Source organism: Bison bison, unplaced genomic scaffold (assembly GCF_000754665.1).
Source record: "Bison bison bison isolate TAMUID 2011002044 unplaced genomic scaffold, Bison_UMD1.0 scf7180017864266, whole genome shotgun sequence".
NCBI classification, from domain to species: domain Eukaryota; kingdom Metazoa; phylum Chordata; class Mammalia; order Artiodactyla; family Bovidae; genus Bison; species Bison bison.
In genome coordinates, this window is record NW_011494838.1 from 2,872,430 (window position 1) to 2,885,989 (window position 13,560).

General features: G+C 41.8%; 2 protein-coding genes across 2 annotated transcripts in view; one reads left to right on the forward strand and one right to left on the reverse strand.

The window, feature by feature from the left end:
* The window catches only part of PSMD5 (proteasome (prosome, macropain) 26S subunit, non-ATPase, 5), a 22,268-nt gene extending 13,839 nt beyond the window's left edge, over positions 1-8,429 (forward strand). Inside the window, exons 6-10 of the mRNA XM_010848422.1 lie at positions 1,371-1,513; positions 2,259-2,450; positions 4,086-4,195; positions 4,598-4,738; positions 7,566-8,429. Of these exons, the coding sequence (XP_010846724.1) occupies positions 1,371-1,513; positions 2,259-2,450; positions 4,086-4,195; positions 4,598-4,738; positions 7,566-7,823 (844 nt within the window). The 3' untranslated portion in view covers positions 7,824-8,429. The remainder of the gene's footprint in view (positions 1-1,370; positions 1,514-2,258; positions 2,451-4,085; positions 4,196-4,597; positions 4,739-7,565) is intronic.
* Positions 8,430-9,933: 1,504 nt separating this feature from the next.
* LOC104994770 (putative UDP-GlcNAc:betaGal beta-1,3-N-acetylglucosaminyltransferase LOC100288842) lies at positions 9,934-12,944 on the reverse strand. The gene is made up of 2 exons (XM_010848423.1): positions 12,504-12,944; positions 9,934-11,263 (listed from the first exon to the last, which is right to left on the reverse strand). Exons 1-2 carry the CDS (start codon positions 12,507-12,509, stop codon positions 10,160-10,162), a joined length of 1,110 nt encoding a protein of 369 aa, XP_010846725.1. The 5' UTR covers positions 12,510-12,944; the 3' UTR covers positions 9,934-10,159.
* Between the last annotated feature and the right edge of the window lie 616 nt (positions 12,945-13,560).

Here is a 13,560-nt window from a genome sequence, read left to right on the forward strand (position 1 = left end):
AGAGTTGGACTATAAAGAAAGCTGATTACCGAAGAATAGACGCTTTTGAACTGTGGTGTTGGAGAAGACTCTTGAGAGTCCCTTGGACTGCAAGGAGATCCAACCAGTCCATCCTAAAGGAGATCAGTCCTGAGTGTTCATTGGAAGGACTGATGTTGAAGCTGAAACTCCAATACCTTGGCTGCCTCATGCGAAGAGCTGACTCATTTGAAAAGACTGATGCTGGGAAAGATTGAGGGCAGGAGGAGAAGGGGACAACAGAGGATGAGATGGTTGGATGGCATCACCGACTCAATGGACATGAGTTTGGGTAGACTCCAGGAGTTGGTGATGGACAGGAAGGCCTGGCGTGCTGCAGTCCATGGGGTCGCAAAGAGTCGGACACGACTGAGTGAACTGAACTGAACTTGATGACAACTCTGTAAATGTTGTCATTTACAACATTAAATGTCAATGACAACTCTGAAAATGAGGATTAAGTGAATTAACCATAGAGACCAGTACAATGGCTGATACAGGCTCTATATTGAGAAATGTTAATTCCAGTCTCTATTCCCAGCTCCCTACTCCTCCCTGAGTCCCCTTTGATATCTGCCAAGTGTTTCCTTGGATAGTCCACAGTTTACCAATACCTCCTCACTCTTAAACACTTGGTTTGTTTCAAATATTTTGCTATTATAAGAGTACTATAGTTACCTTTGTGTACACAGGACTTTGTTTTCCTTTTCTTAAATGATTTTCTGATTGTCCTCTGTTCTTTAAACGTGACTGAATTTGTTAAACTCACATGTATAAGCTAGTCCTCAGTTAACCCTGTCTCAAAGCATTGGAGTTACATTGTTTCAGAGCTTTCACAATAAGGAAATTATTTTGTTAAGTTTCTTTAACTTAGTATCAGAGTTAGTGACATAGGAAAAAAACTTGCAAGTAGTCAGTTAATATACCTTAGGATCAGCTATAAAAATACTTGTTTTAGTTAATTGAGGAAATTCGTTCATGGTTAGGCTTTAAATGATACCAAAGAATTATTTTTTAAATATGTGGTAGAGGTAATTGTGTTAAAAAAAAGTCATGTTTGACATTTCAAAATAAAACACAGGTTTAGAAACTCTTTGAGGAGGGTTGTGTCATAATGGAAACAAGCAGCAGCTGTGGGCCTTGAATCAGAAGAGCTCGGTTTGAGTCATAACTGTCTTGGAAAAACAGTACGATTGTGATTCTGGACAAGTTACAATTTTCTCATCCTTCTGTCCTCATCTGAAAAGGAGATCCAGGATCATTGACCTTTCACGTTTGGTGGGAAGAATTAAATAACCTGTATGAAAACAGTTTATAAACTGTCAGTCACATGCAAAACCTTGGCATTTCAGAGCCACCTGTATAGAAATGGTGACATCGCTGGCCTGTACTCATCATGGACGACAGTACCTTGCTCAAGAAGGAGTCATTGATCAGATTTCTAACATAATTGTTGGGGCAGATGCAGACCCTTTCTCTAGCTTCTATTTGCCAGGTAAGAAATACTTGTGGAAATGACAGCCTGTGTTTTGAGTCAGAATTAATCTTTGACAGGGGAAGCCAAGAATTGTTTTCTTTAGAGCCAGTTTCCTCTAAATGATGCCCACGGGCCCTTAATGAAGTGGAATTTATTGCTCTGGGAGCCACATGCTGCTGATTCTGATTTTCTAGAAATGTTGCTATTTAGAGCATTAGGATGTTTCCCTTGACCCTCAGCCAAAAGAGTCATAAATAAAACTACCAGAATGACATTTAGAGTATGTTTCACAGATTTGTCAAAGCTTGAGTTGAAGTCTTTAGTATAGAATTGTTCTAGTCATTCTATTGTAGGACATGGTTGGTTACTTTTTCTTGAGCACGTTCAGAAATTGAAGGTTTATTTTAGAGAGCCTTGCTTATTTCATTGATGAACATCTCTGTTTAAAATTTTCTTCCTGAAAATGACTCCAGACTTGCCTTCCTCTGATTCCACGGGTCCTCGTTCTCTCTTCTCCTTTTTTCCGATGACAGTGCTTCAGTGTTCAGACTCAGATCAGCTGACACCCTGGGTCTCTGTTCCGTCAGGACCCCACAGATCCTTCAGTATCTTCTCGTGGCCTGTCTGATTTCTGGGCAGCACAGCACCATAACCTTTCTCCGCTTTCTGGCCTGAAGGTTGTTACTGTCCTGAGAAAATGTGGGGCCCACAATCTGTGTTGTCTTCTTTCTCTATTAAAATACATTCTTCTAAATATCTTCAGGGTTTGTGAAGTTCTTTGGAAACCTGGCCATAATGGATAGTCCTCAACAGATCTGTGAGCGTTATCCTATCTTTATGGAAAAGGTCTTTGAAATGACAGAAAGTCAAGACCCCACCATGATTGGTGTAGCAGTGGACACGATTGGAATTCTGGGATCCAATGTTGAAGGAAAACAAGTTTTACAGAAAACAGGTTGGTATGACTTGTTTTGGTTTTCTTTAAGGCGCTCTTTTTTTAAAAATAAGAATTATTTGCTGCTATGCTTAAGTTCGTTGTAGAAGCTGCTTTTATAGGACAGTCTTCTTACCATGACCTGCGACTAACCCCTAAAAAGTCTCATAATTATTACTGAATTTTTTTTAGCTTGGCTGGATCAAATACTGTTTCCCTTCTACATCTTCTTAAGTAGTATTCATGGTACAGAGACTGTAGTCTGGAGTCAGAAAGACTTGGCTTTATGTCCCAGTTCTAACATTGACGTAGCTTTTTCAGCTTCTCGTACTCACTTCACTGCTCGCGGCTTCATTTTCCTCATATATAAAAACAGCATAACAGCTGTTAATATTTCTCAGGGTTGTTCATATTTAATGAAAAGACACGTTTGTTTAATATTTATATGTCAAGGAAGGTAAACAATAATATGTTACAAGATTTTATGCCAAGAGTGATACTTTCTTGGCACATCCCTGGGTGTCTTGCAGGTACTGTGAATTCCACACACACAAAAGATGCACAACACTGTTAAAGCCCTTGTGAAATGGGTATCTTGCAGGTACTGTGAATTCCACACACACAAAAGATGCACAACACTGTTAAAGCCCTTGTGAAATAGATGTTAAAAATTATTAGTACATGTGCTGTTGTGTTTCATAGCTAGTATCCATGTTATATGTCCTTTTCTAGGTGCTTGTACCTGTAACATACAATCCTGCTACAATAGTGCAGAGAACACACTGCTGTCACTCTCATTTTACAGATAAAGTAGCTGAAACTCAGAGAAGTTGAGAAAAGTTTTTCAGATCATTCAGATTGTGGGGCAGCTGCTACTCAAATCCAGGTCCATTGATCCCAGATCTCTGTACTTTTATTGCATTATGAGATATCATTGTTCACTTAACACCCATTAGGATGGCTATTGTTGTTTTTTTAAACAAAATGAGTATTGACAAAATACCAAGGATGTGAAAAATGGGAAGCGTGTGCACATCTGGTGGGAATATAGAATGGTGCAGCTGCTGTGGAAACTATGGTGGTTCCTCAGAAAACTAAACCTGGAATTACCATATGACCCAGCGATGCCACTTCTAGGTATATACACCCAAAAGAATTGAGAGCAGGGACTTAAATAGATACACCTGTGCTCATTAATAGCATTGCTCACAGTAACCACAAAGGGTAGAAACAAGGCACTGATGAATGAGCAGATAAACAGACGTGGTGCATACACATCCAAAGGAGAGTCATTCAGTCTTTAAGAGGAATGCAGTTCTGACACCTACTGCAGCACGGGGAACCTTGAAGATACAGTGCTGAGTGAAATAAGCCAGCACAAAAGACAAATTCTGTGTGATTCCACTTACACAGCGTACCTGGAATAGTCAGATCACAGAGACAGAAAGTGGAATAGTGGTTACCAGGGGACATGGGGCAGCGGGGAAAGGGAAGTTATTTAATGAGTGCAGTTTGAGGTGATAATAAAGCTCTAGAGGTGGGTGGGATAATGGTTGCACAACAATGTGAATGTATCCTTTTAAAAATGGATAAAGTGATAAATTTTATGTTACATGTATTTTACCACAATAAAAAGTATCTTGTTTTTCTTCACAGGAACTCGCTTTGAACGCTTGCTCATGAAAATAGGATATCAAGCGAAGAATGCCTCAACAGAGCTCAAGATTAGATGTTTGGATGCGTTGTCATCTCTTTTTTACTTACCAGTAAGTGGTTTGGGAAATTAACAAAGGACAGTGGAATATTTGGGGGAGAATGAATCTGTATAATACTAGTTAACTTACTCTAAATTTCGACCAAATAAATGCCATCTTTCTCACTCTTAGTGAAAGAAGATATCCTTCATTATATGACTAGTGACATTTTTTAAGTTAAAGTGGAATCATAGAGTATTAGAGCTGGAGAGGACCCTAGAGATTGCTTAATCAACCCCATCAAAACAAAATTAAAAAGCAAGCCAAAACAAATCTGGGGAAGTCAGGGCTGTGTTTGGGGAAGAGTGCTCCAGACTTGGCAGAGACCACACAGCTGGTTAATGGCAGGGTGTGATCTGAACCCAGGTTTCCTCACTTCCTAATGTCTTGAGATTTTCCTTTTGTTTCATGTAGCCTGAGCAGCAGACTGACGACCTCCTGAGGATGACAGAGTCCTGGTTTTCTTCTTTATCTCGGGACCCACTGGAGCTCTTCCGTGGCATCAGTAATCAACCCTTTCCTGAACTACACTGTGCTGCCTTAAAAGTGTTCACGGTAGGCAGCCTCTTCTTTTCCAGAGGCCCTTCTGGGACTCTGCTCCTTCAGCACTTGAGTACTTACAGTAAGCCCATAAGTTTCTGCCCCCTGCTGTTAGCGCAGACTAATGAGGGAGACAAATGTGTGAACAGATGGTTTCGGTGAAAGCTATTAGGTGCTGTGGCAAATGTTTGGGGGTGCTCAGGGATCACAGAATTAACTCCAGATTCCTTACCTGCCATCAAGCAAGCCCTTACTGTCCTAGCCCTGGTCTTCCCACAGCCTAATTTCCTGCCATTCCCTTTTGGTCCTGGATGCTCTGGTGACAAAGAGACTGCTCCCATCATATCTCTGGACCTTCATGTATTCTCTGCTGCTGCTGCTGCTAAGTCGCTTCAGTCGTGTCCGACTCTGTGCGACCCCAGAGACGGCATCCCACCAGGCTCCCCCGTCCCTGGGATTCTCCAGGCAAGAACACTGGAGTGGGTTGCCATTTCCTTCTCCAATGCATGAAGTAAAAAGTGAAAGTGAAGTCACTCAGTCGTGTCCGACCCTTAGCGACCCCATGGACTACAGCCCAGCAGGCTCCTCCATCCACGGGTTTTCCAGGCAGGAGTGCTGGGGTGGGCGCCATCGCCTTCTCCACATTCTCTGCAGGCAGCACTCTTCCCTGACTCTGCTTGTTAACTTCTATTTATTCTTCCAAGGGCTAGCTCAGATATCTTTTCAGCAAGCTTTGCCCAAACTCATAAGGTTGACTTCAGCAGTGCTGACTTTCCTACTTTGCATTTCCTAATTTATTCAGCAAATATTTATTGAGCTTCTGTGTTAGGTTCTGGGGATGTAACAGTGAACAAAATAGACAAGGCCTTCCTTTCGTGTAGCTCCCTGTCTGTGGAGGGACCTGGGCAGTAAATACATAGTTAATTGTAATAGTTGTGGTGAGGGTTATGCCTCCGTGTTTTATTTATTACACTTGTTGAAAATGTTTATTTGTTGACCTGTTAACAGAGTTTATTGAAAAATAGGAACCATATCTGATTTAACTTTGTAGCTTCAGCACTTACTGTGGTTCCCTGGGCTGGTGGAAATGTGGTAATACGCCCTTTAGTAATCTTATCAATGGCATCTCAGGTAGCATGCTTGGCCTGGAGAGGGAAGGAATAGGAGAGGGGGCGGCCAGACAGGGAAGGCGTCCTCCAGGATGTGAGACAGTCTGCGTCTTGAAGAACACAGAATACCTGCCAGCTTCAGGAATGCGGTTTTTAGACTCACTCTTGTTAGTAGCCACTGTGATGGGCACTTTGGCTCTTGCACTGGTATTCTTGTTTTAGTCCCTAAGTCGCGTTTGGCTCTTTTGTGACCCTGTGGATTGTAACTCGCCAGGCCCCTCTGTCCATGGGATTCTCCAGGGCAGAAAACTGAAGCGGGTTGCCATTTCTTTTTCTAGGGGATCTTCCCCACCCAGGGATCTAACCCACACCTCCTTCATTGATGGAGCCACCTGGGAAGCCCATTCTCTTTATTGCTTTATTTTCCCCTAGTCTTCTACCTTACGCTTCACTTATTCAGCCATAGTTGTAGAAATAATTTTTGATTTACTGGTTGGGGCAGCTGTTTTTATTTCAAACCCCCCTATCCTCAAATATTGTTGAACAGGCTGATGATTCTCACACTGAAAGGTTTGTTGTGATGCAGAGTCTCAGCCAGCGGCTCTGGGACACAGCCTGAGATCCTCAGTTTCTAACAAGTTCCCAGCTGATGCTGATGCTGATGGGCTGCGGAGCACCTTTTGAAGGGAAGAGACAGGCTGTAAACTTGATTGCTCCTTGTTAAAATATAGTAGTGAGGTTTTAAAAAACATTTTTAATTATAAAAGTTGCTTATTCTTTACTTTTAAATTTGGAAAAGATTGAGACGTAGCAGGTTTTTAAAGCACACAGCACACCTGTTTGGTGTGCTTCGTCTCAGTGCTGGTGTCAGCGTTGGTGTTAGAGTCTGTCTGTGTATTGGGGATACGTTGAGACGCACGGTCACACCTTGCTGCCGCGGCCTGACTCACTTCCGCTGCCTCTCGTTCTCAGTGTTTGCACTGTCATGAGTTCAGGGTTTACAAGTGTGTGTGTGATTTCATACTTTTACTGCTTATGCATATATCCTTAAAATACAGTATTTCAAATATTCTTGAACTTTACAAATGCTATCATGCTCTTCATATCATTCTGCAACTTGCTTTTTCTCTTTAGCATGGTTTTTAAGATTTGTCTGTACTAAAAGAGGCAGTTGGAAAGTCATCAGCATTTCATTGTGTAACCGCAATGTGTCATTCTCCAGTAAATGAAGATTTAGATAGCATCTATCACAAATGATGCTACAATGAACATTCTCGAAAATACACTCTTACGCACGTGAATGAGTTTCTTTAGGGTAGTCTTTTCTTCTCTAGTCTTTAATTTTTCCATCGTTGTAATTATGCCATGTGTGTAATTTGGATCTATTTTTTTCATATAACAGATTTACCTATCTTTATAAACATTATTCTTAATATATACTTAATTTTTAATTTTTTATTGCTAGATACCATAATTTACTAACCCATCTTCCCACTATAAGGGATTTATAGTGTACCTTTCACACTGTAATGAGCATGTTTGTATACAAAACTTTAAAAAATATTTTGAGTATTTTCTTAAGTTAGAGTTTTAGGAGGAATTTACTTAGGTAAAAAGTAACATTTTTAATGTTTGTGTTACCAGATTTTTTTCTAAGGTTTGTGCCATTCCATTAACACACCTAACTTCTTAAGGCTCAGAGGAATTGTGTTCTTTTCCCCCTTCCATTTCAGGCCATTGCAAACCAACCCTGGGCTCAGAAGCTTATGTTTAACAGTCCAGGTTTTGTAGAGTATGTGATGGATCGGTCCGTGGAGCATGACAAAGCTTCAAAGGATGCTAAGTATGAACTGGTGAAAGCACTTGCCAATTCCAAGACAATTGCAGAAATCTTTGGGAACCCAAATTACTTGAGGCTCAGAACTTACCTGAGTGAAGGTCCGTACTACGTGAAACCTATTTCCACAACAGCAGTGGAAGGAGCAGAATGACTTCTTCCAGAGCCTAGACCCTTTATTGACCAAAATTTCTCCTAAGGCATTTGACTCCATCTGTATTCTTCAAAACAGAGCTGCTCCCGCCCCCCAGAACTATCATGGAGTGTCTAATGTAACTTTATCACCCACATTTGTTGTCTTTCCGCGTTGAAACTCAATGTAAAACCAGGAAAGCAGGCAGACTTAGTCATAATTGAACCAGATGTTTCTCAGATTCCTTTTACTGCCTTAGTCTCTGCAAGAAGATGGAAGTTTTGTTCTCCTCCCAAAGAAATTTCATGGACTTACTCTCTGTCTTATTTTAAAATTCACTTTAACTAAAATGGAACCAAATTGCTTCTGAATTCTTTTCATCCCTGCCCCCTCACCTTTTTTCGGGTTTTTTTGGGGGGAGAGAGGGTTCCTTTTCTCCCTACTGATTCTACTTTCAAAGTCTTGGATATTTAATGTTCTTTGAAAAACAAGTAATATGCAATCTTAAAATTATGTTCCCTATACTAAGAATAAATTCTTTTAATAAGATCTCTTGATTTTTTGTTACTATTATTCCTTTGAAAAATAAAAAATACATCTTTTGAAGATGTTTCTAGTGTTCCTTGATGCCCTTTTTGCTGTTTATCAATGCATTTTACTCCGTTGTGGTTTTGGGCGGGAGGGAGTGATAACATGCTAAACTGGAAAGGTCCCCAAACTATCATCTTAGTTATTGGTGGTCCTCGTTGTTGAGACCTTTAATTTATGAGGTTCAGGTCAATATTGAGTTGATCAAAGAGAGGGAAACTGACTCCTAATAACCAGGGTCAGAGTGGAAGGCTCCCTTTGCCTAAACCAGGATACTGTCTCACTGATTAACAAAGGATGCACTTGTTTTTCATTGACAAAAAATGTTCCCACCTGTTTTCTAGTGTTCTGCTCTCTAAATGGCAAAGCAGTCACCAGTCCAGAGGTTTTTATGTGAATATGTTATCGGAGTGTGATGGTTCAGAATGTAGAAATAGGTTTCTTTCAAGCCATGGTGACATAGATAAACCAGCCCTGCTCTGTTACAAAATGATTCTCAAGTGACTGGAATTTTCTTGTCCCAGATTAGTTATCTGTCTTCCACCATCTCTGGTGTCCCTTAGTTCCGTTTGTCCACGCTCCCATACTGGCCATTTTCCTGCTGCTAATACCACGAAATTCCTGCTGTTTTAAGCCACCTAGTTTGTTGCATTCTGTTAGCACCTCTAGGAAACTAACAGAGTACATGGTTGTTGTTTAGTCGCTAAGTCATGTCCAACTCTTGGCAGCCCTGTGGACTGCCAGGCTCCTCTGTCCATGGGATTTCCAAGGCAGCAATACTGGAGTGGGTTGCTATTTCCTTCTTCAGGGATTCTTCCCAACCCAGGATCAAACCCCCGTCTCCTGCATTGGCAGGCAGGTCCTGTACCACTGAACCACGCAGGGAAGCCCAATAGAGTGTCTACATAACATGAGATGTGTATTTGTTGCATCCCATTTGTAGAACACTGCCTAATTAGGACTTGATGGAAATTGTTTAACCAAGACAGCCAAGTCTTTATGGTAGTGAAATAGTTAGTATATGCTGCTGCTGCTGCTAAGTCACTTCAGTTGTGTCTGACTCTCTGTGATCCCAGAGACGGCAGCCCACCAGGCTCCCCCGTCCCTGGGATTCTCCAGACAAGAACACTGGAGTGGGTTGCCATTTCCTTCTCCAATGCATGCATGCGTGCTAAGTCGCTTCAGTCGTGTCCACCTGTGTGTGACCCCAGGCTCCTCTGTCCACGGGGTTCTCCAGGCAAGAATACTGGAGTGGGTTGCCATTTCCTTCTCCAAGTTAATATATACTAGGTAGCTAAAACTTTTAAATGTGATCCCACCATCCAGATTACGAAAAATGTTTCCTGCTTGCAGACAAGATGAACATTTTGTTAAATTCCTTATTTATTATTTCTCTTTAATACTGAGCATTCTAAAAGGTCAGTCACTGCTGTGATCACTGGAGTCATGACAGTTCCATAGAATGTGATTTTTAGAAACCCATTAATTATAAAAATGAAACAAGACTTCTGAGTTACAATTCAATTTTATGTCCTCTCTTTTCTAGACAGAAGGTTTTATTTTGAAGAGAATCACGTTACACCAATTTAAATTTCTTAAAATGAGATCTCAATTCAGTGTAGTACATCAGATCAATAAAACACTTTGCACCTTGCTGAGTACAATTAAAGATCCAGAGAAACTACATAAAAACACAAGGAAGGAGGGACATTTTCTGTAACACGGTTGGAGGTAGTTTTAAAAAAACACACTTTGAAGAAAAAGAAATCCTAATCTTCATAAGACATGGCATTATTTTTTATGGTACCCATGTGAAAGCGTTTAAAGCTGTCAAGATACGTCAGAAGTTTGCAGGAAACAAGCCCATAATAGGTTTCAAGCAGCGTACATTCTTTTCCACTGTTAATTTCCTTCCATGCCCGGGGCATTTCAGCATCTGTGGTTTCTGAGGATGTGAAAATGAACTTATAGCAACATCTGTTGTATCTGATGTGCCTTTTCCCAGAAAACCTTGAACTGTGGATGGGTATAAGGCCAATGGACTTAGCACAAATTCCTATGAACACATCAGCAGGCACTATAATGGGTACTTCTTTGAAAACTACATACATCATCCGAGCCGCATCTTGGGACATAACAAAGGCCTCCCTGCTGCAGTAATCTGGGTAGTATTTTTCTGGGTACTGACTGAAAGGGACAAATTCTTGGCTATTAGCGTCTCTGTTGGGCGTATCCTGATGGATAACTCTTCCAACATAGATATCTTCAACGTGTTCTTTCAGATTGAGAAGATAGTCCACCAAGCTTGGTATATTGACAAACATCTCTTCATCAACCTTCAGGACAAACAGGGCATTTGGGCAGAAAGCCACAGCCCACTGCGTCACGGCAATAATCTTCAGAGTCTGGTTCTCAGCACTGTCCAAGAGGATGCCTCCAATTATGTCATTATTCTTTTGGGGCTCTTTGTCTATCTCTTGCTGAGTGGTTACCAAAACAGGCATTCCCAAAGCAAATAGTGTGAGAATGGGGTGCCCTCCGACACTGGTCACGTTACCCCAGGTTTTCCTGATGAGATCCCGCCTTGTTCCATTTTCTGGGCTACTGAATATAAGAGAGAGCAAAAATACACTCTTCCCTTTACACACCTCTGACTGGCTCAGGATATAGTATTTGGAAAGATTGCTTCTCAAGGGCTCCATGTTCAATTTTCTTGCCTTATCCTTAATTTCAAGAATTTTCATATCTACATAAGGCAAAGCATGCAGAAAATATTCTTCCACAAAATCAGCCCCAAAAAGCAAGGCATGAAACAGAATAACATTAAACAGGATGAAACACCACTGGTGAGTCCGAAGTCTGCAGAAAGTCACCTAAATGAAAGAACACATTCATTCGTTCAAGCTCCATCCCCATTTCTGTGTGTACACTCCCGGAACACTGTGTGTACACCTGAAAGTATGTAACAGTACACTATTTTAAGTGTTTATTACTAGTGTTTCTGTTACCTCTCTCACTAGATCTTGGTCCCCTGGACATCATGCCTCTCTCTTCTCCAGTACTACTCATACCCGTATTTAGCACGAAGTGGAAACGGAACAAAATGCTGGCTGTTTTCTTGCTTGGACGAAACCCTACTCACCATACTCAAGGCACCTGTGTTAGACACTGGGGAAACAGGAATCAGACGTAGACACGTGAATATCAAGTAACAGTTGGTGTCATTAGGCTAAAAACTTTCGGGAAATACACAACCGTCCTTTCCAGAACCAGTGTGCTTGGGTCAGTTTCTTCTCTGATTCCAAAGGTCCAGGCTATTTGACAGTGGAGTGGCAGCTTTTGTTGACCACTGCCAATGGCTATGTTCAAACATTTACATTCTTCTAGTAAGAGTTTTCAATTGAATACTGAATTCTGACATTATCTGTTTTGACACTGTCCCCTAATGTCTTTTTCAATATGGGCAGATTCCTGCTATCTGCGCAGAACCTTTTCCGAGATCTAGGACATACCTGATGCCAAGCTTATTCCATCTCATTCAAGGAGATGGAAACTTTCCATCTGGAAGAACATATACAATATAGTATTGCAATATAACAGAGCCAGAGACATTAGAAGAATTTAGTCTCTGTTCATCAGAGCTTCAATCAATAAAGACTCCCATAGTGACACTTAACGTCTTACTGAGCACTGGCTGTGAGCCAGGCCCTGTGCTACACACTTTACATGCCTTAACTCTTTCAGTCTTGCTAATATCCCTTTCAGATAGGTTATCTTCAGACTTAAACTGAGCATCCATGTGGTTAAGGCATTTGCTCAAGATCATTCAGCGAGTAAGAAGAGGGTGAGATAGGGCCATGATATGAACTCAGACCTGTCAGTTTCAAAGCTCACTCTTAACCACTAGAAACTCCCGAAGTCCATCTTTTACTTCCCTATGTCTTTTTAATAAGAAAAAAACAACGAAGCAAAACAAATTGCCACAATTATAATCTGAACTCCTTTCCATTTTTTTTCAGTTCATCTGATGATTTACACAAAGAAGAAACTTCAGCCTACTCAAAAGCTTATTCTAGTAGATATAAAATGCTACAGAGATTATAAGAAACTTACCTGCATGTTGTCTGTGAACAATTTGGGGGCTTCGGAAATTATTGAGCCCAGATGCCAAAGTGTGTCCAAATGTATCTCAGGATCACTCAGTCTAACGGCAGTTGAAGTACAGTACCTCGTGCCTGAGACCTTCAGGATAAGGTTTCTTATCAATCAACCTGAGCTTTTGTCCCAGAATACCTTCTATCTAGCTCTATAGGAGAGCAAGCGCTGATCATGTTACAGCTACAGTGAATCCAGAACAAAGAATAGAAAGCAAACCTCTTTAAATGCCTCCAACCTTGTGTGCCTCTTGAAGCTGACCCCTTGTTTTTATATGGAGTTCCTGGTGAAGTATGTGTGGGAGTTGAAAGAACAGTTCACACATACGTCTCCATAGCATCATCACACAGGGAATGTATCTCAAGACACTAAACAGAGTAGTTTCTGCTCCCTGGTACATGCGCGTGCAGGAGATGTGTTAAACATCAGTGGGTCCTTGTCACCCCTGGGGGTGCATTTCTTCATCAGTGGATCCCTGTCACCCCTGGGGGCGCCTTTCTTCATCAGTGGATCCCTGTCATCCCTGGGGATGCCTTTCTTCATCGGTGGGTCCTTGTCATCCCTGGGGGTGCCTTTCTTCATCAGTGGGTCCTCGTCACCCCTGGGGGATGCATTTCTTCATCAGTGGGTCCTTGTCATCCCTGGGGGTGCCTTTCTTCATCAGTGGGTCCTCGTCACCCCTGGGGGATGCATTTCTTCATCAGTGGGTCCTTGTCATCCCTGGGGGTGCCTTTCTTCATCAGTGGGTCCTCGTCACCCCTGGGGGATGCATTTCTTCATCAGTGGGTCCTTGTCATCCCTGGGGGTGCCTTTCTTCATCAGTGGGTCCTCGTCACCCCTGGGGGATGCATTTCTTCATCAGTGGGTCCTTGTCATCCCTGGGGGTACCTTTCTTCATCAGTGGGTCCTCGTCACCCCTGGGGATGCATTTCTTCATCAGTGGATCCTTGTCACCCCTGAGGGTGCATTTCTTCATCAGTGGATCCTTGTCACCCCTGGGGGTGTATTTCTTCAT